This window comes from Stenella coeruleoalba (assembly GCF_951394435.1).
Source record: "Stenella coeruleoalba genome assembly, chromosome: 8".
NCBI lineage: Eukaryota > Metazoa > Chordata > Mammalia > Artiodactyla > Delphinidae > Stenella > Stenella coeruleoalba.
The window spans coordinates 9,572,441-9,597,834 of NC_137154.1; the positions used below are offsets into that span (position 1 = coordinate 9,572,441).

At 60.8% G+C, this 25,394-nt stretch overlaps 2 protein-coding genes across 3 annotated transcripts in view; one reads left to right on the plus strand and one right to left on the minus strand.

The window, feature by feature from the left end:
* The first annotated feature begins 486 nt into the window (after window positions 1-486).
* FADS3 (fatty acid desaturase 3) lies at window positions 487-16,915 on the plus strand. The gene is made up of 12 exons (XM_079929734.1): window positions 487-836; window positions 9,938-10,048; window positions 10,551-10,748; window positions 11,131-11,232; window positions 11,365-11,487; window positions 11,752-11,812; window positions 12,370-12,446; window positions 12,929-13,026; window positions 13,377-13,473; window positions 13,586-13,665; window positions 13,850-13,975; window positions 15,643-16,915. The coding sequence occupies exons 1-12, from the start codon at window positions 630-632 to the stop codon at window positions 15,692-15,694; spliced, it is 1,332 nt and encodes a 443-aa protein (XP_079785860.1). The 5' UTR covers window positions 487-629; the 3' UTR covers window positions 15,695-16,915.
* Window positions 16,916-20,796: 3,881 nt separating this feature from the next.
* Window positions 20,797-25,394, minus strand: part of FADS2 (fatty acid desaturase 2) — a 35,040-nt gene continuing 30,442 nt past the window's right edge. For both annotated transcript variants that reach the window (XM_079929732.1, XM_079929733.1), the window contains 5 exons: window positions 24,233-24,330; window positions 23,874-23,970; window positions 23,488-23,567; window positions 22,904-23,029; window positions 20,797-22,549 (listed from right to left, as the gene is read on the minus strand). In XM_079929732.1, the coding sequence (XP_079785858.1) occupies window positions 22,498-22,549; window positions 22,904-23,029; window positions 23,488-23,567; window positions 23,874-23,970; window positions 24,233-24,330 (453 nt within the window). In that variant the 3' untranslated portion in view covers window positions 20,797-22,497. The remainder of the gene's footprint in view (window positions 22,550-22,903; window positions 23,030-23,487; window positions 23,568-23,873; window positions 23,971-24,232; window positions 24,331-25,394) is intronic.

Genomic DNA, 25,394 nt, shown 5'->3' on the forward strand with positions numbered 1-25,394 from the left:
ATTCTGGGGACCCATGGTTTGAGAGCTGTTTATGGTCACCCCTAGGTAGTGTCCCCACCTCTGAGCGCTCAGGGTTTAACGTTCTAGGAGGCGCGGCGGGAAGCCCATTCTTCGCAGACTCTTGTTCTGGGCCCCACTGGGCGCGGACCGGACCCCCGAGGGCGCGGCGGACGCCGGCTGTGGGCTTTCCGTCCCTCCGGCCCCGCCCCGCCCCCGCACTGCCGAGCGCAAAGCCCGGCTGCGGACGGTGCCCCCCGCAGGCCAGGGTGTTGTGGCCGCGGAGCCTCGCGGGCGGGGCGCGCCAGCCTCGACACGGCCCTCCCCGCCAGCCCCGCCAGAGCGCGGCGCAGCCAATGGGGGCCAAGGCGCTGCGCCGGGATTGGGGCGGGTGCGGGGCGGCGGCAGGGGCCGGGGTGCGGGGAGGGCGAGGCGAGCGCTGTCAGCGCGATTATAAGGGAGTGAAAAGTTGCCGGCAGACAGCCCGGCGCACGCTCGTACGGCGGCCGCAGCGGCAGGGCGGGGCCGCGGAGCAGCGGGTGGCGGCGGAGGAGGTCTTTGAACGCGGCCTCGCTCCTCAAGAGGTCTCGTTCGGCGAGGTCCCGGCTTCGCGAGGACTTTTGCACGCAGCCATGGGCGGCGTCGGGGAGCCCGGAGGGGGACCTGCGCAGCTGGGGGCGACGCTGCCCACCTTCCGCTGGGAGCAGATCCGCCCGCACAACCTGCCAGGCGACAAGTGGCTGGTCATCGAGCGTCGCGTCTACGACATCAGCCGCTGGGCACAGCGGCACCCGGGGGGCAGCCGCCTCATCGGCCACCACGGCGCCGAGGACGCCACGGTAAGGCCACCCACCGCTGGCGGGGTAGAGCCCAGCGCTCGCTGGGGCCTGCTCGTGGGCACCGTGCCCTGCTCCACCGGCGGGGCCTTAGCATCCTTCTTACTCTCGCTGACCTTTGACCTCCCAGCCGGGGACCCAGAGTTGGGATCTACTAGCCGGGGCCTGATGTGGAGTAGGGAGACCACATCAGCATGGAGGACCCATACCCCCGGCAGTGGACCAGGGCTGGTCTGGAGCAGATCTGTGCGGGGAGGAAGGGGCTCTCAGAGGTGGGTGTGTCATGGCAGAAAGCACTGGCCCTTGGTGAGGGGGCTCCCTGATGCTCTGAGGTTCCTCCTCTCAGTGCTGGCTCTCCCAGACCAGGCTCTTCAGGCCGAGCGCTTGCTGGATGCCAGAGGTAGGGCGGGTTCCCCAGGGGCTGGCAAGGATGTGCCTGCCATCAGAGGCTGGAGGCTGGGCAGCAAAGCTTGAGTGAGGCCTAGAGGTCTGTGGCTCCCCAGAGCTGCTGTAAATGGCTCTGAGGAGCCGTGACTCACCTCTCGTGGGCTAACAGCTGCATGGGGGAGAATTTCGCTAGTCAGGCTGGGTGGGCCTCTTTGGGAAGCACATTCACCCCAGGAACAGGCTGGCCCCTGTGGACCCCAGCTTCCCCTTTGCAGCCATGTTCAGACATGTTCTGGTCAAGGAGGAATGTGGCCTGTCCAGTGGGACCATCTGGCAGAGCAGCATCAGGATGAGAGTCCTCACCAGCCCCTTTTCCCACAGTCCCCCAGCTGGACAATAGGACCTGGGGCCGTGACGCTCTGTCCTTGACCATCCAGAATTCTAGGCTGGTCCCACTGGGTACCAGGAAGGTCTTCAAGATTCCAGGGGATGAATCCCTGACTGGCGGAACTTCAGATAACAAAAGCGATTGTGTCCCGTCGCAGGAGGGTCAGTGCCCCTGTTGCCAGAAACATCTGCTCTCTGCCCACTGCCTTCTCCCGTGGCTTGCGCAACCTTCCTGGGACTCTTTTAGGGGGAAACGTGTCTCTTCCTCACTTCCCCAGGAAGCTGAGAGGTTAGGGTCAGAAACCTCCTGAAACCCTAGAAGCTGACCGGGAAAGCCTTGTGGGTAGTGCCGGACGGCCCGGCGGTGGCCACGGCGTTGGAGCTGACTGTGGGCCAGGGAGTGTGTGACCGTGTTAGGCCTGTCCACATGCGAACGAGGCGTGTGTTTGTGTGTGTGGTTATACATGTGTGTGTTGCTGCCAGGGCGTGGGGGGCGTGAGGTGCCACAGCCCCTCCCCCCTCAGCCTGGCTGAGCCCTGGCCACCCCTCCGGGATGCTGGGGGCAGCTACTCTGGCCTTTTTTCAACCTCTAACCTGTCGGACGGGATGGAGGTTGGCAAGAGGAAGACGATGGAGAATATTTACGAATCGTTTTTTCCCGCTTGGTGCCCAGGTCTGTGCTGGGGGCCCTCCCGTGTGGGAACCCCATTTAGCTCTAGACGCTGAGACCCCCCCCCCCCCCCGTAACAGGTTTCTCACTGATTCATCACCAGTAAGGTCTGTTTTCCCATTTCCATTAAAACACTCTGTCCGTTCCCTGGGGCCAGGTCCCGGCTCTGCCGTTGGAGGCTCTGAGGGACCTGGAGCCAGGCATATCACTCCTCTGAACCTCAGTTTCCTCATCTGTAAAGTGGGGACAGCTGGGCCAGACAGTGAGCCGGCGGAGGGCAGGACTGTGCCTTCTCAGCTCCGTGGCCCCAGAGCTGCTATATAGTTGTTCCTGGTCAGTTTGTGTTGCCAGCGGAGAAGTGGGAGTGTGCCCTGCAGACTGTAGAGTGCAGTGGACAGCCACGGCATAGCCACGTCTTTGCTGGGTGACCTTGTCTGGTTCGTTCATGGCTGTAACAGGACATGATGTTAGGCCATCTCTTAGCTTCCCCGAGGCCCCAAACCCTGGGCTGGAGTTGCCAGAAATACCTGGTCTGTTCAGGCCAAAGGGGTTGTGAGGAGGCTGGGGTTGGGGGACCCCAGTCTTTGTCTGTGGTGGGCCCACAGGGCAGAGCAGGGATCAGATCACCCCAGTGCCCTGTGTGGTCCAGCCCAGACCCCAGGCACGCCATCCCCGGCCCTGGAACACAGGTGGGGGTGGGGCAGCCATCTTGCCGGGCTCTGTTCCCGCAGCCACCTTTTAGCAGCCCCTGCTGCCCATCAGCTGTTCTCCTGTTCACGCCACAAAAGCCTTCCTGCCAGGAAATGCCCAGAGTTCCTGCGCCGTGAAGTCAGTCTGTGGCCATCCTGGGATACAAAGCCGGGTACCCTGGGGAGAGCGCTCTGGGCCTTGGGCCAGGTTTGTCTAAGAGTCACAGGCGGCCTGAGACTAGTGGAGCCAGCCATGGAGGGGTGAGGCCCAGCCGCTGCTGATCGTGAGTTTACCAGGCCTGGGTGCCGAGCACCTACTGTGTGCCGGGCTCTGAATTCAGTACTTGATTTATAGATACCCCTCTCTGAATCCTCATGATACCTCTATGGGACAGGTACTGTTACTGCTATTTCCATTTTAAAGATGAGAAAACAGACTCAGAGAGGCAAAGTGACTTGAAATTAAATGATGGGTCTGGGATTTGAATCCACAGCCCATGCTCTTAACCACCCGCTTCACTGCCACTTAGCTGTTTATTTCATTCATTCATTCATTCTTCAATTATCAAATCATTAAATCCAACAGCAGATATGCAACGAGCATATCCTACGTGCCAAACCCTGTTCTAACCTCTGAAGATACAGCTGTGAACAAAAAAATGTGCTAGGAGGGACTTCCCTGGGAGTCCAGTGGTTAGGACTCCGCTTTTCCGCTGCAGGGGGCACGGGTTTGATCCCTGGTCGGGGAACTAAGAACCCACGTGCTGCGCAAAAAAAAAAAAAAAAAAAAAAATCTGCTAGGAGGATGTTCCTTGGCAGAGGGACCAGCTAGGGCAAAGGCTCGGAGGTGGGACTCCATGCATTTAAGGAACAGCAAGGCTATCAGCTCTCAGCGTGGCTGGAGCGCAGCAGTGAGCAGAAGTGCAGGCAGTGTGGTCCAGAGGTAGCAGGGGAAGCAGGACTTTTGTTTTATTCTAAGGGGAGCTTGAAGGGCAGAGCAGGGAAGCCAGGGGAATCTGATATACATTTAAACAGATCCCTAATGAGGAGGGGGAAGGCAGAGCCTCCTAGGAGAAGGGGGAGGCATTAAGAGAAGAGATGGTGGGGACCTGCCCTCCCCAGGGGAGGCCGCTTGGAAGAGGTGGCCATTCACCTGGGCCCTGGCGTGCAGGTACGTCCAGGGCAGGGGGCAGGTGATGCTGTGGGCTCAGGCACACCAACAGGAACCATTAGGATTTAGCTCAGTGTGGTCTCGAGAAAACAAGCTTCAGAGGTGGTCCTAGCGTTAGCCCACTTTGCAGATGAGGAGACTGAGGTTGAATACGGGTGATTTGAAGGGACCTTCTTGGAACCCTCAAAGGGCAGGGCCTTTGTCCTTGGGCTTGGAGGGTGGGGTTTGTATCTGGGAGATCTGGGCAGATCTGAGGCTGTGGAGCGAGGGTGGGGCCGGAGACAGGGGCTGGCCAGGAGCTCAGACAACCTGGCTCCAGAGCTGAGGAAGCCGTACTCTGCTTCCTCTTACCACGCCAGCTGCCTCGAGAGCTGCCTAAGGGCCACTCCCCGTGAAGTGTGACCTCTCTGGGCTCTGTGGGTGTTTTCTGCAATGTCCCCACCCACCCAGGCCCCTGGTGGGGCAAGAGGGGGATGGCAGTGCCCTGGGGGAGGCGTCGGATCATATGGTGCTGGGCAGGAACTTGGGGAGCAGGGGTGGGGATGCTAGTATCCTAAGCACGCCGGCAGTCCCTCTGCATTTCCTCCCAAGGATGCCCAAGTGGCAGCCATGGGTTTCTCGGGAAACACCAGCGGGAAAGAGCCAGAGCTCAGTGGTGGAGAGAGGACCCGGGGCCAGAGGGCCTGGCCACTTCAGGCCACCGCGGGGTCAGTGACACCTGTGAGGCCAAGGGTGCTGGATGGAGGAACCCCACCACCACCACCACACCTGTCACCAGGGACACCAGGGGTGCTGGGGGGACAGGGGCAACTTCCTGAGGACATCCGTCCTTGAGCTGGGCTCTGCTGCTCCAGCGGGAGTTGATGCTCATGTTCAGGGCTGTGTGCCCTTTGGCCTCAGTTTCCTCATCTATAAAATGGGGATACTGATAGTGCCTCCCCATTGGCCTCCTGTGAGGAGACCCAGGGAGAGGATGGGAGGGAGCATCTGACCTGGGCGTGAGATCCTGCTTTATCTTCCCACCCAGGAGAGGGAGGGAGGAAGAAATTCCTGGGTGTGTCCACTCTCCCATCCTCACAACCCCCTGCTGCCTCCTGAGCTGAGGTTAAGAGGAGCAGACCCAGACCACCTGAGCCCCCAGCAGCCCTGCTTCCTTCCCTGCTCTACCCCCTTCCTGATCTGGAACATTCCAGATTCTTTGGAGAAGTGACCAGAAATGCTCCCCGCCCCTACCTTATCTCTGGGGTGGAAGGAGGCTGCCAGCCCCTCCTGTTTCCTAGCCTCAGGCTGGCCAGGACAGTGACCAGCAGGGCGCACCTCCACCCTCCTGCCTCAGGCCTGCGGGCCTGAATCTCACGGGACACCAGGCCCCTTCTAAGTGCTCTGCCTGCACTGACTCAGTCCTCCCAGCAGCTCCACGAGATGGGTATTTGTGGTTCCTGATTTACTGAAAAAATATAGGATGGAGAGGGGGTGCGACCTTGTCTGTGGCTCCAGGGCTCAGCTCCTAAGTGGCGGCTCAGATTCCATCCCCTGCAGGCTGGCTCCTGAGTCTCCCCACTCCCAGCCTTAACCAGCTGCTACCTGGAGTTCAAAGCGGGGCTGGGGGCAGGGCAGGAGCCACTCTGAGGCTTCCAGGGACTGAAGCAAGGCTGGGTGGGAGCTCTGTCCTGGGAGAGCAGGGACGTCACAGAAGATAGACCTGGATTCGAATCCCAGCTCTGCCACTACAAACTCTGACCTGGGCAGGCCAGAGCCTCTGTTCCCTCACGGGCAGAATGGTTCAGACGCCTGGCTTGTGAGTTCCTTGCCCACTTACGCACACCTGCCATCCTGCCCCAGCTCCGTGCAGGGCTCTGAGGCCACCCCTGTGAACAAGGGCCTGTCCCTGTCAACCGCAGCTTATGTTTAGAGACATCGTTTGAATTCTAAAAGTTTCACCCAACTCTGTTCCAAGAACTCGTGAGAGGCCTCAGTTGCCATCCCCGTGGGGGAGGGTCACAAAGTTTGCACCTATGGCCCTGGGAGGACGTTTCCAGGCGCATCAGGGGTGGGGCCTCCTGCAGTACACTGAAACTTGGTCAGTGCAGCCCCAGAAGCACCAGGACCACCGTCCCGACCCCCACAGCCCGGTCTCCGAGCAGCCAGATCCTTGGCTCCCCGGGATGGTGACCAGCCTCGTGACGAGGGCCCCTTCCCTCCACCTAGGAGACCCACTGCCTCCCCTCTGACCAGGAGCGGCCACCCTGGGGCTAATGCCGAGTGGCCACAAGCACAGTTTTACGGTCAGACCAAGTTCTGGTCCAACCTCCATCAAATGGAGCTGTGTGACCTTGGGTAAGTGGCTCAACCTCTCTGAGTCTTCTGCCCAGCTCCTGAATCCTTAAACAGAGGCCAAAGAGGACTGAGTCACATGGCCCCAGCCAATGTTCCAGGAAAAGCTGTTTGCTGAGGTTTTGGTCTGCGGCCAGGGACCCACCTTGTTGGTACTCAGACTGCAAGAAGCGTAGGCTCAGCAGTGCCCACCCAGCCCCAGGAGCCCGAGCTGCTATCCGAGGACCTGGCACAGCTCCGCGCTTTCCCACCCACCAGCGGAAGGCTTGTCCACCAGCTCTGGGATGTCCCTGCCCGGACCTGAGGGGGCGCACAACTTCCCTCCTCAGTGCAAAGGACATGCCTGGCTGGGGGTCCCTCGGGCAAGCCTGGCTCTGTCCTCCTTCAGGGCATTTCCAGGCCTGGCTTGGGTGAATCAGGACCAAGGGAAAGGAGTTGGGGAGGGAGAGCTGCTCCCGCAGCTCCTCAGCATGGCCCTGGAGCATCTGAGGTCGGCCGGGCGCTGGGGCGGCCCCAGAACAGACACAGAGGTCGTGAGAGCGCGGGGCTGGGAGAGGGGGAAGCCTGGGGCCGGAGCCACCGCACACACATCTGCTCTGTGAGTCTGTGTGTGTGCCAGGCCGTGTCTGTCTGGGTGTTCTTGTGGCCTTGCCTGTGCGCGTATTCCCAAGCGTGTCTGGGAGCCTTAGCGGGTCGGTGGTGGTGTCTGCACGCGTGGAGGCGCACCCTTAAGGCACTGCACTTCCGTGACACGTGTGCACCTCTGGTGTCACGCTCTTTGTAGCATGCCGTGTGCCTCTGTGTGCCACCAGGGCGGTTTCAAAGAAAACGAGAGGTAATCAGAGTCAACGCTCGCTCAGCCTTAAAAAGGAAGGAAATTCTGACATGCCACACGTGGATGAACCTTGAAGACGTGATGCTAAGTGACGAGTCCGTCACAAAAGGACAAATACTGTATGATTCCTCTTCTACGAGTCAATTCTTCTTTTTTCGGCCGCACCTCGAAGCAGGTGGGATCTTAGTTCCCTGACCAGGGGTGGAACCCGTGCCCGCTGCAGTGGAAGCGCGGAGTCTTAACCACTGGACCGCCAGGGAAGTTTCTGTGAGTCAATTCGTAGAGACAGAAAGCGGCACGGTGGTTTCCAGAGGCCGGGGGGAGGTGGAAATGGTGAGCTAGGGTCTCATGGGGACAGAGTTTCAACTGGGGAAGATGAAAAAGGTTTGGAGATGCGTGGCGGCGATGGTTGCCCAACAGTGTGAGTACACTTAATGCCACTGAACTGTGCGCTTCAAGATGGTGACGATGGTCAATTTTATGTGTGTTTGACTATAAAGAAAAAGAAAAAAACCTTAGTGCTCTATAGTCCAGAGCCCGAAAGGCCCTGGGGGCGCGCCCTTTTGATGTTCCCCCTGGATTTGCCTAGTTCCAGGCAGGAGAACAGACTCGCTCAAGGTCACAGTAAGCGGGGTCAACCAACCACAAGAGCAATCTTCCTCTTAGTTCCCCAGCCAGTGCCGCTCCCGCGGCTCCCCAGTAGGCCAGCGCCCGGGCAGCTTCCTGTGGGGCCAGCCTCCCCTCCCCCCCCCCCCAGGGGTGCTCCCCCTCCATCAAGGCTCTTCCTTGGTGAGGGTGAGGTCTGTACCTATACAACCCCTTCCCCTATTATGAGCTCCGCGGAGGGGCCCCAAGTCAGCCTTCCCAAGGGCCTAGGTTATCCCAGAAGCTACATCCTCTGAGCCCCCAGGTCCTCAGACTGCCCTGCGCCAGTAAGAGAGCAGGCAGCAAGAAAGGGGACCCCTCGGGTGAATCCTGCAGGGGTGGCCTTCAGGTGGGAGCTGGAGGGGCCTGAGGTGCTTCTGTCCCCGGGGATGGGACGGTGTGGGCTGTCCTGAAGTGAGGACAGGGGCCCTGCTGCTTTAACACCCACCAGGCACTGCTAGGCTCACTAGCAGACAGCAGTCACCTTCCCCGGCCCAAGGGGACCCGCCGCTACTCCAGGTGCTGCTCCCACAGTTCAGGCTGCTGGCCGGCTGGGGGTTGGCACTCAGAGCCTCCGAAAGTGCGAAGATAAAAATGGGTTGAAGAGCTGTAAACAGCAGTGAGCCAGTGACACCAGGGCTAGATCAGGAAGACTGAGTGAGTCCCAAGCGTGAAGTTCAAGTTCACTCACACTTCAGAACTGCCCGGTGCTAGAGGTCGGGGTCACTTCCTGACCGGTCCCTTTCCACAGCCCTTTATCTTTCCTGGGGTCGCTCTCTTCCTCCAACCCCTTCTCCCGCTCTGCACCCTGCCCCCATGACAGAGAATCACAGGAATGTTAGATTGTTTATTTAACTTACTGTTTAAAAAACTTATATTTTCCACTCCTGCTTTTAAAATCAAGCGAGTTTAACTGTTTGAGCATCTTCGGGCTGTGTGGTCCTCGACTGATTTTTTTTTCTCCCGGTGGCCCAGTGGTCGTCAATTGCAAGTTCCCTCACCCACGTTTTACCCACTGCTTGTGTGTGTGAAAGGTGATTAATCTGATGTTTGTGACCCAGTAGAAAAGCATATGATTTCAAGAAAGCTTTCCAGTGATCTTTTTGGAAAAGTCAAACCCTTTCAGGAAAGGAATCAGAGTCTTCCAGGGAGAACTTTCTGTAAATCCTGATTTATTTTTTTAAATTAATTAATTAATTTATTTATTTTTGGCTGCATTGGGTCTTCATTGCTGCGCCCGGGCTTTCTCTAGTCGCGGCGAGCGGGGGCTACTCTTTGTTGCGGTGCGCGGGCTTCTCATCGCCGTGGCTCCTCTTGTGGCGGAGCACAGGCTCTAGGCATGCGGGCTTCAGTAGTTGTGGCGCACGGGCTTAGTTGCTCCGTGGCACGTGGGGTCTTCCCGGACAAGGGCTCGAACCTGTGTCCCCTGCATTGGCAGGCGGATTCTTAACCACCGCGCCACCAGGGAAGTCCCAATCCAGACTTTTAAAAAATACATTTATTTATTTATTTATTATTGTGGCCGCGCCGGGTCTTAGTTGCAGCACGCGGGCTCTTAGTTGCGCCATGCGTGTGGGATATAGTTCCTCCAACCAGGGATCGATCCCGGGCCCCCTGCATTGGGAGCACAGAGTCTTACCCACTGGACCACCACGGAAGTCCCCTGTTAGTCCAGATTTTAAAATACCCGACCGAATTTGGGGAAGGGCCCCATGGCGGCGTGAAACAGCTGGATCCTGGCAGGCGAAGGGTGTCTGTTGGGGCACCCAAGGCCTGGGGAGGACCAGGGAGGGCTCACAGGCAAGGCTGACCCGTGTGGTCCTATTTCTGTGACGGCTGAAACACCAGCGGACTGCCTGCCTGCCTGCCTGTCCGTCTGTCTGCTCTGCCCTTGCATCAACAGCCCTTCCACTTTGTCTCTGCCTGCTGCCTCTGGGTGCTACTCCAGCCGTCTGTCTGTCCACCTGACTGTCTGCTCTCCCTCAGGATGCCTTCCACGCCTTCCACCAGGACCTCAATTTTGTGCGCAAGTTCCTGCAGCCCCTGCTGATTGGAGAGCTGGCCCCGGAGGAGCCCAGCCAGGATGGACCCCAGAATGTGAGAAGGGCCCCGGTGGAGGCTAAGCCCCCAGTGGGGGGGCTGGAGGGGATGGAAGGCGTTGCCAGTGGCAGCTTCATTCGAATTATCCCAAGGGGCCCTGGGGCCAAGGCTGGGTCTGCCGTCCCTTCCTGGGCAGACAGCTGTAGGCAGAGCCGTAGGGACACCCGCACCAGCGTTTGCCGGGCGACCCGTTTGCCGGGCAAGCCCCTTCCCTGCTCTGGGCTCTGCAGCCCCATCTATGATGAGGATTTTGATGAGCTGCACTCTCGGGGTTTTCCCTGCTTCTCAGGTACCCCACACCTTTTGTGGGTGGCGGAGGAGCCTTTGCCGCCAGCCAGCAACCCAGCTCACACCCCAGGCTGGGCACTCTGGTCCCTCCGTCCCCTTCGGCCACAGACCCACTGGGCCTGACGCTGGGAGGAGTGGCTGTTGGGGGGGTTCCGGGGACGCCTGGGGCCTCCCTCGCTTCCTCGGCTGACCGGCCGTGCCGCCGTGGCAGGCCCAGCTGATCGAGGATTTCCGAGCCCTGCGCCAGGCGGTCGAGGACATGAAGCTGTTTGAGGCCAAGCCCACGTTCTTCGCTTTCCTGCTGGGCCACATCCTGGCCATGGAGATGCTTGCCTGGCTCATCATCTACCTCCTCGGCCCCGGCTGGGTGCCCAGCACCCTGGCCGCCCTCATCCTGGCCGTCTCCCAGGTGACCCCAGCACTGTCTTGCAGACACCTGAACTGACCAACAGACACAGGGCCTGGCACACACGGACACTCGGGACATACTTGCTGAATGAATGAATGAATGAATGCCCAGTCCCATAAGTGTGTACCTGTGGGTCGAGCTACAGTTTCAATATGCGAAGGAAGCTCTTTACTTAATAAGCCCAGAGGGAGCCCACGGCTGGGAGCTGGACGGCTGCCGCCTACAGCTCCGTGACAGACCCGCAGCCCCTGGACCTCCCGAGGAAACTGGCCTACTAGGGTCTAGAGTGGAGTGCCAGCTTTGGGGGTGCCCTGCGAGCTGGGAGGGCTGGCCGGGGCCCAGGCGGCTCCCTGCCTCGGCTCCTGACCCTGCGTCTCCCCAGGCCCAGAGCTGGTGTCTGCAGCACGATCTGGGCCACACCTCCATCTTCAGGAAGTCCCGGTGGAACCATGTGGCCCAGCAGTTTGTGATGGGGCAGCTGAAGGTGAGGCTGGGGGCAGGTGGTGGGCAGCCAGGGGCTTAGTGGGGGGGCCACACTGGGTCTGCGCAAGTGTGTGGTTGCCATGGAGAGGGGGGCGTGGCCTGGCCCCACTCCTGAGAGCCCCCTCCCCTGCAGGGCTTCTCTGCCCACTGGTGGAACTTCCGCCACTTCCAGCACCACGCCAAGCCCAACATCTTCCACAAGGACCCGGATGTGACCGTGGCGCCCGTCTTCCTTCTGGGGGAGTCGTCTGTCGAGGTGCATGGGGGACACGCTCGGGCTGGGCCTGCAGCAGAGGGGAACTGGTAGTCCCTGAACCCCCTGCTGTGGCCCAGCCCCTGACCCAGCCCCCGACTGTAGCTCCAGGCTGAGCCCCTGTTCTGGTGGTACCCCTTCCCCCTTTCCCAGTTGGCTAGAATCCAAAGTTGCCTTGGCCCCTGGGCCCCAGCCGGCCCCCTGACCCTGCCTGGGACAAGGAGGGCCTGGAGAGCCACCCTCCCCAACGGCTGCCTGTCCCCACAGTACGGCAAGAAGAAGCGCAGATACTTACCCTACAACCACCAGCACCTGTACTTCTTCCTGAGTGAGTGTCCGCTTGTCCCCCTGGGGGTGGGAGCCATGCCGGGGCCTGCACGGTCCACCTGACGCTTCCAGCCCCCTCAGCACGGCACCTCCAGGTCTCTCCCGGCCTCTCTCTGGTCGCCCTAGCCTGCAGCCCATGCCGACTTCCATCGCCAGGCCTTTGCCCCAGCCCTTCCCTCTGCCCGGGGTACCTTCCGGCAGAAGGGAGCAACCACAGTCTTGCCTGGAGCTTTCAGAGTTCTTTCCTACCCTCACCGCAGGGCGAGCCAGAGCTCTAGGGCAATCGTTGGGGCAACAAGGTGAGGATTAAAGGGCGCGGATGTATAAGGCTGGGGCCGACCTGCTGAAGAGGCACAGGAGGTGGCGGGGCGAGGACCAGCCTGGAGAGGCTCAGACACGGAGGGAATGAGTGAGGACCGGGCCTTGTGGGTGACGCGGGCTCGTCCCAGCAGGATGGGACCAGCGCCAAGTGCCGCTGGCCTTCCTGGGGGAGCAGAGCCCCGCCCCCAGCCCTGTGCCCCGCCCCACCCCTGAGCCCTCTCACGCCCCTCCTTGCAGTCGGCCCGCCGCTGCTCACCCTGGTGAACTTCGAGGTGGAAAACCTGGCGTACATGCTGGTGTGCATGCAGTGGATGGTGAGTGGGGGCCCCGCTCGGGTCCCCTGGGCGTACAGCTGTGGTGGCAGGAGGTGGGGCGTCAGGGGGCAGCCCCTCTCAAGCAGCGCAAACAGGTGTGCCTGTGATGGTGCGGTAGGCATGTGCACCCGCGCAGGGGGCGTGAGTGTGTGCCTGTGTGTGGTTGCAGGGGGAGAGGGGCGTGTGCACGGGGCATGCTGTGGGTCTCTCACGGTGGGGTGTCCTCCCTGGGGCTAGGGATCCACTGGGCCCCTTCTGCCAGGCATTTGTCTTCCCGGGCAAGGCTTCCCTCAGCCCGCACCCCTGCACAGCACCTTCACCTCCGTGGTCAGCCCCCTGAGGCTGGCAGGGCAGGGATCCTACCCACTTACCTGGCTGAGACACCCAGGCCCAGAGAGGGGCGGTGACGTGCCGTCCAGGGTGACCCAGCTCCCCTTCCCGGCTGCCTCGAGGCCTCTGCCCTCCTCCTCCCTCCTCTACAGGACTTGCTCTGGGCCGCCAGCTTCTACGCCCGCTTCCTCTTTTCCTACATTCCCTTCTACGGTGTTCCTGGGGCGCTGTTCCTCTTTGTGGCTGTCAGGTATGGCCAGGTTTGGCATGGCGGGGTGTGGGGAGCTCACACACGGGCGGCAGGGGCCCCTGACCTCAGCCCTCCACGTCCCCATCTGCAGAACGGGGACAGTACTGTCTCCCTGGGCTGTCGAGTGGCAAGATCCTGGGGGTGGCAGGCCTCAGGGAAGCGGCCCCGGGGGTGTCCCCCGTCTTGAGTAGGGCAACTCTGGCAGCCTGGCAATGGCCCCTGCACCACTCAGCTGCTTTAAACACTAGCGGGGAGGGCTTGCCGCAATCCCGTAGCACAGATGGGGAAGCCGAGGCCCAGGTCTGCGTGGTCAGCTGGACACGGGGTAGCGCCTGGGCCTCCCCTCACAGGGTCCTGGAGAGCCACTGGTTCGTGTGGATCACCCAGATGAACCATATCCCCAAGGAGATCGGCCACGAGAAGCACCGGGACTGGGCCAGCTCTCAGGTGGGCAGCAGAGGCGGGGTCCCAGCGGAGAGGCAGGGGGGCGCTGACGGGGCTGCCACGGGGTTGGGCTCCGTGCCGGCCCCCTCACGTGTGCCCCGCCCGCTCCTGGCAGCTGGCGGCCACCTGCAACGTGGAGCCCTCTGTCTTCCTTGACTGGTTCAGCGGACACCTCAACTTCCAGATTGAGCACCAGTGAGCGCGGGCCCCGGGGGCCCACGGGGGTGGGAGTGAGGCCTGAGCCTCTCTGTCCAGTCTTCCCCCAGGGAGGCCGAGACGTGAGCCCTGGATTTCCTGGAGGGCCCGGGAGAGGTGGTGAGCGGGGCCCGGGGGGCGATGGGTGGGTGGGGGTGCCAGCACACGCTCTCCCCGCCCCCAGCCTCTTCCCCACGATGCCGAGGCACAACTACCGCAGGGTGGCCCCGCTGGTCAAGGCCCTGTGCGCCAAGCACGGCCTCAGCTACGAGGTGAAGCCCTTCCTCACCGCCCTGGTGGACATCATCGGGTAAGGGTTCTTTGCTCACGGTGGCTCCCTGGGGGCCCCTGCCCACCCTGGGCCTGGTCAGCCCCGTCCTGAGCACCCACCTGGCTCTCTGAGCTCACGTGGGCTCCTTTGTAGAAGCTGGCATCCAAGGCCTTTCCGATCAGCCTTTCTGCCCTCAGCCCGTGACCTCCCTTCCCAGTGTCCGCCCACGTAGCCAGGGTTTAGGGAGCACCTACCATAGGCCCAGGCCCTGTCCTTGGTGCTACAGACACATCAGTGAGCAAAACAGGCTGACATCCCTGCCTTCCTGGAGCTGACATCTGAGCGGGGGAAACAGAAAAAAGGCAGTTAAAATAAGTAAATTACAGAAAATGTGAGAAGGGGAGAAGTGCTTCGGCAAAAAACAAAACAAAACCACAAAACCTGAGGGTGGGGGCAGGAGAGGGACTGGGTGGTGCAGGCAGGGTTGCAATTTTTAGTGGGGTGGCACGGTGGGTGGTATTAAGAAGGCAATGTGTGAGCAAGACAGGGAGGAGGGGAGAGGGCTGGCCATGGAGAAATCTAGGGGAAGCAGATTTGGGGCAAAGGAATAGCCGTGCAAAGGCCCTGAGGCAGGAGTGTGCTAGGTGAGTGGGAGAGTCGCTGAGTGGAGGAGGGGCACGATTTTGGAAAGATGCTCTGGCTGTGGGAAGGTACTGATGGGGCAGAAAGAACAGAGTGGGGGTTCCTGCAGCTGTCCAGGGATGACATGGCTTGGCCCTGATGGTAGCCTTGGCCGTGGGGAACAGAGGCCGGATTCTCAGCCAGAGCTCTTCCACCTCTATGCCTTAGCACATGCTGTTCCCTTTACTTGGATGCCCTTCCTTCTATACTGGTGTTGGAACACCTACTTCTCCTTTTTTTCTTTTTTTTTAATTAATTAATTAATTTTTGGCTGTGTTGGGTCTTCGTTGCTGCGTGTGGGCTTCCTGTAGTTGCGGCGAGCGGGGGCTACTCTTCGTTGCAGTGCGCGGGCTTCTCACTGTGGTGGCTTCTGTTGTTGCGATCACGGGCTCTAGGTGCGCGGTCTTTAGTAGTCATGGCTTGCGGGCTCTAGAGTGCCGGCTCAGTAGCTATGGCGCGCTGGCTTAGTTGCTCGCGGCACGTGGGATCTTCCTGGACCAGGGCTCAAACGCGTGTCCCCTGCACTGGCAGGTGGATTCTTAACCGCTGCGCCACCAGACCCGCCTACTTCTTCATGGCCCTTCCCAGCCCAATCCTTGGGGCCACTGCCACTTGGCATGGCCCCTTTAGGACACCTGGCATAGGGTTTCCTAGCAAGTTCTTGATGTTTCTGGTTCCTCTGCCTGATGTCAGGCTCCTGGTGGGCAGATCCCAAGCCTTAGCGGGGCTCAGCAGGAGGAAGCAACAGAGAGAGCTGGGTGAAGGAGAGACAGGCCCACCCTGGTTCCTGCCTGGACTTGGCCTTGGCTGCCCCCCTCCCGACTCAAGGTCTAGTTCCCGCTCCAGTTAATGAGCATGTAGCCTCCTCTCCCAATCCTCGCCTCCAGCCCCACCCAGCTGCCTGCCCCAGGGGACAGGGACTCACCGGGGAACGGGGACATCTCTACTCACACTCCTCATCGTGGGGGGAAGGGGTTAATATTTGCACTTGAGTCCCTTACCTCTTCCTGCCCCCCGCCTCCCAGGTCCCTGAAGAAGTCTGGCAATATGTGGCTGGAAGCCTACCTCCACCAGTGAAGGCAGCGGCACCCAGGGCCCCAGCGCCACCCAGCCACCCAGCCGGGCTCCCCCACCTGCCCCCACCTTGCCCTGCCTCAGCCTGAGGACCCTGCCCGCCGTCCTGGGCCCCCTCCCCGCCTGCTCCACGCCCCTCAGGCCATGGCTCTAGACCCCACGGGACCAGGGCTGGGGGCACGGTATATAAAACCACACGGTGAGCATGGCATGTTTTCCTAGCGCAAAAATTTAGGGAAAAAGGTTATTTTTATATAAAAACAAACCCAGATATATTACGGAGTAGAGTATTGAATTCGCATGAATTTTGGAGCTGGAGTTCAGATCCTTCAGCCATCAGGGTCTTGGTGGGGCGAGGGGGTAGTGGTGGGTGGTGGCTTTCCGAGTTGTGCTCCGCTCTGGGTCAGGGAGCTGGCATCTGCCTTGGGCTCAGGTCACCTGAGGGCCTGGTTCCTTCCTGTTCTTCACCCACTCACCAGCAACCTTGGCAGATCACGCTGGGCTCCCCTCACTTTACTCCTTTGCACAGTGGGACAGGGGCTGGCAGCAGATGGGGCCTCAGGGCTGAGCGCCATGTCTGCAGGCGCCCCCGGGGGGCGCAAGAGGCACCCCTGTCCTGGATCTGCACTGGTTTCTTGCAGCCTCAGCCTCAGCGCTGAGGGGCCTCAGAGGACCACGGGCAGTGGGTCCCCTGCTGATCTCCAACCCACACTTGGCATCACACCTGTGGAGGTGCAGCTGACCATGCTCAGTGACCTCAGGAGGTGATCCCGGATCCCCCCAGTGCCTGCCTGGGGCCAGGTGCTTGCCTGCAGTGAACCATTCAGGCGGGACCCCTGGGAAGGGGCTGTTTCCATCCCTAGAGTCTGAGAGCACAGCGCTGTCCTTCACTAATAAGCCTTGGGCTCCTCATCTGGAAGATGGGTGTGGTTGGCCTGGGCCTGTGGTGTTTGGACACTTCTGGGGAGGGATTTGAGTTGCCTCTTGGGGCTTCCTGAAGGTGGGAAGAAGGGCTTCCTCCGCTCCCAGTACACACACACTTCGGCAGCTCCAAGCTGAGCAGAAGGTTTCATTTGAAGAAATGTCAGCAGCTTAAAAAACAAAAAAATTGAAATGCTGAGCTAGAATTTCTCTGAGGGACTTTCTGGAGTGGGAGCCGCCATCTCCCCACCAGCTGCAGGGTTGCTCCCCACTCTGTCTGGGCTCCCATGGCCCCGGACTGGGTTCCCTACAGGAGGTGGAAGAGGTGCAGGTACCGCAATTCTTGTCCAGTCTTTCCAGGGACCACCCAGCCCCACCCTGACCCCCTCCACGCAGCTTCCACCCCCTCTTCTCTGGAATCAGGCAGCCAAGGGAAAGACCTGCCTCTGCCTGGACTCTGGGCTGTGACCTTGGGGAAGTTATGCAATCTCTTTGAGTAATAGCATGACCTCCTAGGGTGATGGAAGATCAAAGGGATGCTTTGAAAAAAAAAAAAGGGATGCTATGTAGGGCTCTTTGCTTAGGGGCTCCAGCAATAGGGCTTAGACTTTATTTTTAAAATGTTCTGCACAGAGTCCATGGCCCTGGGGCCATCACCTGCTCTCACCTGAGAAAAGCACTTGGCTGCCTCCAAGCCTGTTTTGTCCTTGAAAGGTACTTCCTGCCCTGAGAGCAAATCCTTGTGTGTAGGGCAAGTCCCACTTCCAGGGCCCCTGCACAGGCTGTTCTCTTTGTGGGAGTCCCTCTTCCTGTGGTCACCCGCTGACTCCTGGTGCCTTGTGGGCCCTGGGATGGCAATCCCCCTGGGCAGATGGTCAGTGCCTTTCCTGCAGTGACTCTGATGCCCTTATCAGGGAAATGCTAACACACTAGACTCAGGGACAGCGGGTGCCCACCCAGCGGGAACGCTGAGCCTGCAACGCCCCCCAGAGGTACCTGGAGTATCTGCACCAATGTGGGGCAGGCCGAGCTCCGTGCTGCCCCTGGTGGTGGCTGAGGGCAGTGGGCCCTCACAACTGCAAATGGGTAGTTGCCTAGTAACTTGCTGAAAAGACCATTGGGAAGGCCCTCTGGCCTCAGTTAGCCACCCCACTCCCTATTGCCTGAAATCCTTCACTGGGGGGTCATCTTTGCCCTTGTCCCTCTCTGTCCCCCATGCTGGAACCCCTGAGGACAAGTCAACCACCCCTCTCCCTAGTTGAGTTCCCCCTTCTATGTCTATAGGTTTCTTATGCAGTCACGGGGCCTGGGCTGGGTCTGTACAAGGAGGGAGGGAAGGGCCTTGGCGGAAACTCTAAGAAAGGCCGTGGCCCTGCTTTACAGTCTGCAGTCTTGGGCCCAGAGAAGAAGCAAAACTCCTTAGGGAAGCCATGCCTTTTGCCCCCTTCAATCAACCAGCATTTAATCAGAGTCTTCTGTGAGTTGGCCTGGGCAGATGGGGGAAAAGGAGATTCACAAGACCCAGCCCCTGCCTGTAACGTTGGGAGCAGCTGGTAGGTTATGTGACTGGACAGGTGGTGGGTCTTTCCCGCCCCACCCCTCCCCCACACACGTCCCGGAGCACCTGGCTGCCTCCATCTCCTTGGCCCTTTCCAAGCCCCTGGTACCTGTCACTAGTCCTCCTGGATACTTGCTCTTAAACCAGATAATTTGGAAGAAAGACCCAAATGCCTTCAAAACTCAAAGAAATGTATTTATAATAGCAGAGGACAGTAGAGACATGATCTTTAAGTCCTAGCCTGCTAGGTGTTCTCTTGTTCTGTTTATGCACGGGCTAGTAGTTCCAGACCTGCCTGGGCCCTGCCTTCCCCCTCCAGGCCTCGGTTTCTTCATAGATGGTGTAGGTACCCTACTGGATCCACAGCTAATCATTTCCATCTCAGACTCAGACCAGGGGTGAGCAGCTGCGTTCTGTCCAGAGGGGCACACCTCTCCAGGGACGGCGTGGCTGGGACAGCTGAGGAGTCCCCGAGGCACTGTGTCACACAAGCAGTAGCCTGTCACTCCTGAGGGCCGTCTGTGCCCAGTCTAGGTGGCTGCCACCTCCGCCCTGCCCCTCCCACCAAAGGCCTCCTCTCTCCTCCCAGTGGGCCAAGAGGGTCTGAGTGTCCCACTGGACGCCTGAGGAACTTGTCAAGCCAGTGACCACCTCTGGGGCTCCAGGTCCACAGGCTGCTCTGCCAGCCCCTCCTCTGGGCCCGGTGCCCAGCACATGTCCACGCCACCCACAAAGCTGATAGCCTTATCAGGGTAGCCACCTGCCATGGGTGAGCTCTTATCCCCTCCACAGGGACTAACTCCCTGCGTGTCTCCACCCCGTCCACCCAGCCGCTGGGCCTCTCAGGAGCAGTCTGACGTTTGGCCTGATGGGATGGGAAGAGCCCATGGTCTGGGAAACGGCCCTTCCCTGGCGGCGGTGAAGGACACGCCAGGCGGAGTGCAGGGTGAAGAGCCGGGCTTCAGCTGCTGCGCCGAGTGCCCTCAAGCCAGTCCTTTCCCTCTGGCCTCAGCCTCACCTGTGAACGGAGGTTTGGTCCTGTGACCACTCAGGGCCCTGCACATTAGGGTGTCATGACTTTGGCAAGGGGTGGGGATCAGAAACCCACGATTCTGGGCTGGGCAAGAGCCTCAGCAGGGTCTGGGGACAGGAGGGGCGCTTGGACAGAGAGCAGGTATGGGTGTCCCCAGTTTCTTACCCCAAAGGTAATACATCAGGGCAAGGTGGGGAGTTGGAGGAGGGGAGAAGTCACAGAAGATCCAGGTGCCCATCAACCTGGGCCAAGTGCCCATCGACCTGGTGCCCATCGACCCGATGCCCTCAGAGCCACCACTCTCCTCCCCCTCCTGGGATCCTGGTTGTCACTGGTGAGGGATGCTGGACTCACAGCTGGCGGGGGTACAGAGGTGTGTGTGTACTCTACCATCCTGCGAGCCAGGGTGCGAGGCCCAGCCCAGGTAGGAGGCAGAACACGGGCACAGGTAAGAAGGATGAAAGGTCTGTTCCCCAGTGTCTCCCAGATTTGAAGGCTTCTAGTGGGTGTCCAGGCAGGGCGAGGCCAAGGGCTCAGTGTTGGGAGATGACAGCATCCTTGGAGCTCTGTAGCCCACTGCCTTCTCTGTACAAATGGGGAGACTTCAGCCTTGAAGGCTGGGGCGGGCAAAGGACTCACCCAAGGCCACTCAGTGAGCCAGGGCTGGGTCTTTGCCTCTTGGCTCGAGGCTTCTGGAATCCTAGGTCCTACTCCACAGTCTGTGCCCACTGGGGAATCACACACACACCCGACCTGGATCAGCTGGCTGTCCCTGCCGGCTATACTGAGGTCATAGGCTAAGCGAGAGGGAGGGCAAGTGTCTGCTGTGGAGCCTCCCCAGCCCTGCTGGGAGGAGGCGCAAGGCCAGGTGGGGAGCCCCTGGGATTCTGGCCCCCGTGAACCTCTTGGTTCTTCCCTGGCACAGCCAGCTTGACCTGCCAGCTGAGCCAGCCCAGAGCAGGGTCATCAGAGAGCAGTGTGGGAGCCACTGGGAGGTAAAAACTGTACGAGTGCTCCTGGCGCGTTCCTGTGGACTCTTTCCGGGCTTGGGGACTGAATGAGCCACTGCACGGGCACAGCGGCCATAAGACATCTGATCCCCAGGGCTTTCCTCAGCCCCTTGAGACTCTCTGCCCCCAGCGCTCGGTACAGTGACCAGAAACGGGTAGAGGGGAATCCAGCAGAAGCCAGCTGATGTGGGCCTGTGGGCAGACAACTGGTCCCTAAAGGAGGAGGGGGATGGGAATGAGGATGTCAGGAGGTGGCCTGTGCCAGCCCCCTGCTGCCCCCCGGAGACCTTCCGGAAAGCCTCACTCCGGTGGTGGTGGTTTTGTGGGAGATGCGGAGAGTCCCCAGCCCCCAGGAAGAGGAAGGAGGGCTCATTTATTTGGGCCATTTGTCCAAAATTCCTGGCCTGGAGTGCACTGCGGGGCAGGGGAGAGGAAGTCCTCTCCCGAGAAAAGGCGTGGCGGGGGGAGGGGGCTGGGGAGGGGTGGACAGAGGGAAAGGGCTCCCAGTGCAACATGGGCCCCCTCCTCCACCCTCCACCGACATCCCGCCCGGCATCAGCATGCAGGACGCGGCCAGCGCTGATCACGGAAGTGAGAATAAAATCACTTCATTTATTTCCAAAAATGTAGGGGTGGGGAAGCAACATGATAAAAATTAAGATCAGTTCCCTATGGATCCATTCTGCCCCAGGGGAGGGACAGCGGCTCTTCTGGCCAGTGTGTTCTCAGTGGGAGGGCCTCAGGCGGACCCTCGTTGCCATGGCAACCTGAAGGTCCATCACCAGCCAGGGCGGGTCCCTCTTGGCTGGCCAGCGGCTGGTTCCTGTCCCGCCCTCCCCTGGAGCTACATAATGGTTAGTGGGTTAATTTCCAAATGCAGCAGCTCTGGATCCTCCCAGGGGCACCAAGCTCCCCACCCTCCCCTCTCACTTTCCTGTCCCCTCACCTGTCTGGCCTCCAGCCCCAACCCCTCCTTGTCCCACTAGGTCCCCCCCAAACCCCCGGCTCCTCAGGGTCACCTCCTCCGGGACTCCTTCCTTCTCTGCCTCCCGACACTCAGGGCCACCGTGGCCTCAGTGAGTGAGCCCAGCTCAACCCACTGTGGGGCCTGGGGAGGCTGCGAGGGGCGGCTGGTAACAGGCAGATTGTCACATGGCCCAGTCCCGTTGCCACCCCCGTCAGAATGCATCCTGTAGCAAAAGGTTAAAAAACCAGGAAAAGACACGACAGCATAGAAGATGGTGAAAGAGAGTGTCCACGCGGGCAGCCCCAACCTGGGGAGGGACTGGGATGAGCCCCCGGGCTTCAGTGCCCGCTTGCAGCCTGTGGGACCCAAGTCTGCACGGGCCAAGCAGCCAGGGACTGGCTGGCACTGCCCGGTAGGTAACGGAGCACTCTGGGGAAGGGTCTGATTGCTCCGGAATTTTAGGCCTCTCAACCAGGACAAACATCTGAACAGGGATGGGGGGACAGGGCTGAGCCTACAGGCTGGCTGACCCCTGACCTGGCCATTGCTTCTGCTAAGCCCATCTGTGGCACTGCCCCTTGGACCCAAAGTCCCAGGCTCTGGAGCTGGGAGGCAGCAGGGTGGAACTGCTCGAGCCCCGGGTCAGAGGGCTCCAGTGGGGCCAGGAGGACATCTCCCTGGGCCCCGAGGCCTGAGCTGGCTGCGCTACAGACACTGGGAGCCTGGCGTCAGGGCCCAGGGGCTGAAGACCTCTGAAGAGAAAGTGGGGCCTGCAGGGACGCCCCAAGTACCGATCCTGGCGGTGGGAAGGAGACCCAGGCACAAAGCACGCCACCCCACGTAGGGGCAGACGGTGGGCGGCCATCAGAGAGGGTGGAGCCAGGCTTGCAGGCTCAGGGAGCCGTCCTGCTGGCTAGGACCCAGCCCTGCAGACCTCAAGAGCATCGGAGGGAGAACAGAAGGCGGTGTGAGGCCTGGAGGCCAGGTGCAAGGGGGTGGGGGCCACAGGCTGCACCTGTGCACCTCTGGTCTGCAGATGCTTAGGGGCAGAGGGTAGTGGCCAGGCTGCAGCCACCTGGCTCTGCTCCTAGGTGGGGAGAGCCGGGCTGACCGGGCAGGCCCCAGGAGGGAGGGTGCTGGGGGAAGGCGCAAAGGCAGCGAAACCAGAGAGCAAAACAGGAAAGACCGAACCCAGAGTCTGTGAGCCAGCAGGTACCACAGCCTCATGACACCCCCCTGAACCAAGTCCCACCCTTCCCTTTGGCCACCATCCCCACCTGGTCCCCCTTCCCCATGGGCACCCGGAGGGCTGCAGCTTCATTTGTGGAGGTAGGCGTCCAGCCACAGCTGCCCAGACTGCCTCAGGGACCTGGGAAGAGAGAGGGATAGGGACAGTCAGGGACCAGGGAGCCTCAGGGAGCGGCGGGCTGGGAGCATGGGTGCCTCCTCTCAGCTCTCAGCCGGGGGCCTGCGGGCCTGCTAGCTCAGGGCTCCCCGGGAGACCCCGTGAAAGGACCAAGGGAAGGTCCTCATCCAACCCACACAGAGGCCAGGCAATTCCTAGCGACAGAGGGGCCGGCGGGGGGCACCAGTGCCAGCAGGGCCTCGGCTCCTCTCGTCACCCGTCTTCACTATGGGTGGTCCCAGCTACGTGCCTCTCAGTCTCCCCCCTGTGCCCCACGGACCTCCAGGGGCGCCAGCGCCCGTGCCCGCCAGCCCTTACCTGATGATGTCCTGCAGGGCCTGCAGCAGCGGCTTCTGCTGGTACTCAATGCCATGCTTGGCGCACAGGGACCTCACCAGCGGGGCGACCTTGTGCAGGTTGTGCCGGGGCATGGTGGGGAAGAGGCTGGGGAGGGTGCGGGGGCCGGGCGTGAGGAAGCACCCACCTCCTCTCACAGCCCACTTGGAGGCTGGCTGGGCCCAGGGGACCCCGTCCATCTCTCCCTATGTGCCCACAGGGGCGGCTGGCATGTGGAGGGGGAGGGCTGGGCCTCGGGTTCCCTGGCAATAAAGGGACCAATCACCTGCCCTGCTAGGCTCACGGGACCAAGGAAGATGCCAAGCCACACGTGCAGGGGTGGGCGCCACTATACCATGTGGCCCAGGGCAGGAGAACCCCTCTCCAGGCTTCGGGGGGCGCTGGGGTGGAGATACGCTCTAGGGTCGGTGGGGGGACCTCACTGGGGAAGAGAGAGGTAGTCCCCAACTGCTGCCCTCTGCCGGGGAGGCTGGTGGCTACTTCCCTCCACTGTACGGCCTCCACCCTCCACCCACCCCCACCTCCCCGCCCGCGCCTGCGCTCACTGGTGCTCGATCTGGAAGTTGAGGTGGCCGCTGAACCAGTCATTGAAGAAGGACTGCTCCACGTTGCAGGTGGCTACCAGCTATCAGGGAGAAGGGGGATGAGTGGCCAAGAGCCAAAGCACAGAGGGCCCCGTCTCCTTCCCACGAGGCCCAGCCTTACCCAGGGGTCTCACCGCCCTGCCCAGATTCCCCACTGGTCCCTCCAAAAGCTCCCCGCCACTCTCTCTTGCCCAGCCCTGTTCCTCCCAGCGGAAGGACACAGGCAGCTCCAGGAAGCGCAGGACGGCGCCGGGCCCACTGGGCAGCCACGTTCCCGGGAACCAAGGACATGGACCTCGGGTCCAGGCTCCGCAGGGCCCCGGTGGCCCAGCTCTGGCCACCCTCACCTGGCTGCTGAACCAGTCACGGTAGGGCTCCTGGTCAATCTCCATGACGATGTGGTTCATCTGCGTGACCCACACAAACCAGTGGCTCTCCAGGAACCTGGAAGCGAGCTCGGCTCAGCACTGGAGCCCGGCGTGCTCGGTCTCCACGGGGCCCGGGGAATCGGTGGGAACAGAGCCTCCCTCCCGACCCCGCACAGCCCAGGGCGGGTGGGGGGTGAAGCGAGTGCAGCCCCTGATGAGGGGCCGGGGCAGGAAGTGGGGACCTCTGAGCCTTTCCTCTTGGGGGCCTCGCATCAAAGCCCCCATCAGTGCCAGTGCTCGAGGGGCCCAGGGATTATTAACCAGCAAAGCGCAGGCACCTGATGAAGTTGAGGAAAATGATGGCCCCCAGGACACCATAAAAAGGGATGTAGGTGATGAAGAAACGGGCATAGTAGCTGATGGCCCAGGCCAGGTCCTGCGGAGAGAAACAGGTAGATGTGGGAGTGTCCCGCCCGCCCCCCGGCACGGCTTCCCGACCACAGGTGTGTGTACACAGCACCTCCCTCTCACTGCTGGGCCAAGGAAGCTCAACAGGCCTCCGTGAAACTGGGCACCAGGCCCACTGAGGACGCGACGCCTGCCAGTGCAGGGTGTGCACGACTGTCTTTATATGTCTAGGGAAATGCTGAGTGTTTTAGCAACAGGAAGGGAGCTGCAAGCTCTGCATTTAGGGAAGTAAACAGGGATGGGGACCAGCAGATGCCAGCCATGGGGAGGGGCCGGGGGTCAGCAGCTCTTTCATGGTCCCGAGGATTCTGAAGGTGCATTACCATCTGCACGCACCCCTGACACCTGCAGGTTCACAAACTGCTCATCAGCACCTGGGTCTCCTTCCCGGACATTCACTCCAGCACAACAAAGGCCAGAGACACCATCCATCGCCCGCCTCTGGGCCCTCCCAGCAACCTCTGACACTGCTGGCCCTCTTCCCACACCTGATTCTCCTCCTGGCCCCTCTTCCTCTCGGCTCTCCTCCCTTCCTGGGCAAGCACCTCCCCCAGCTGCCCCAATGGCTCCGTAACCATGGCAACCAGAGCGACCATCTTAGCTCCAAGCAGACTCTATCTTTCCCTAAGCCCTCCCATCCCACCCAGATCAGCCCACAGGGATTGGGGACCACTGTCTTCTCAGCCACCCTGACCCAGCCTGTTCCCACCTCAGGGCCTTTGCACTGACTGTTTCCGCTCCCTCATCCCTTCTCCCAGACACTCGGCAGGGTAGTGATGAGAGCAGAGGCTCCGGGTCAGGCTGCTGGCTGTTAATTACAGCTCCACCCTACTCTGTGTAGCTGCAAGTAATTTTCTGAGCTGTGCCTCAGTTCCTCCATCTGCAGGATGGGAAGAGAACACCCCCACACCCCCTGAGATTCTACATGGCTTGAAGGTGTTGCAACAATAAGAACAGTCCACAAGTCTGAGCTCTAAAGACTCCAATCTGGTCTCTGCACCACTTTGCTACCATAGAGACTTTCCTAACATG

Excerpts from the sequence above, each read along its gene's own strand:
- FADS3 (XM_079929734.1), top strand. The coding sequence starts at position 630 with ATGGGCGGCGTCGGGGAGCCCGGAGGGGGACCTGCGCAGCTGGGGGCG. Across the intron at positions 837-9,937 it reads ACGGCGCCGAGGACGCCACG|GATGCCTTCCACGCCTTCCA; the intron begins GTAAGGCCACCC and ends GCTCTCCCTCAG. Across the intron at positions 12,447-12,928 it reads TGGTGTGCATGCAGTGGATG|GACTTGCTCTGGGCCGCCAG; the intron begins GTGAGTGGGGGC and ends CCTCCTCTACAG.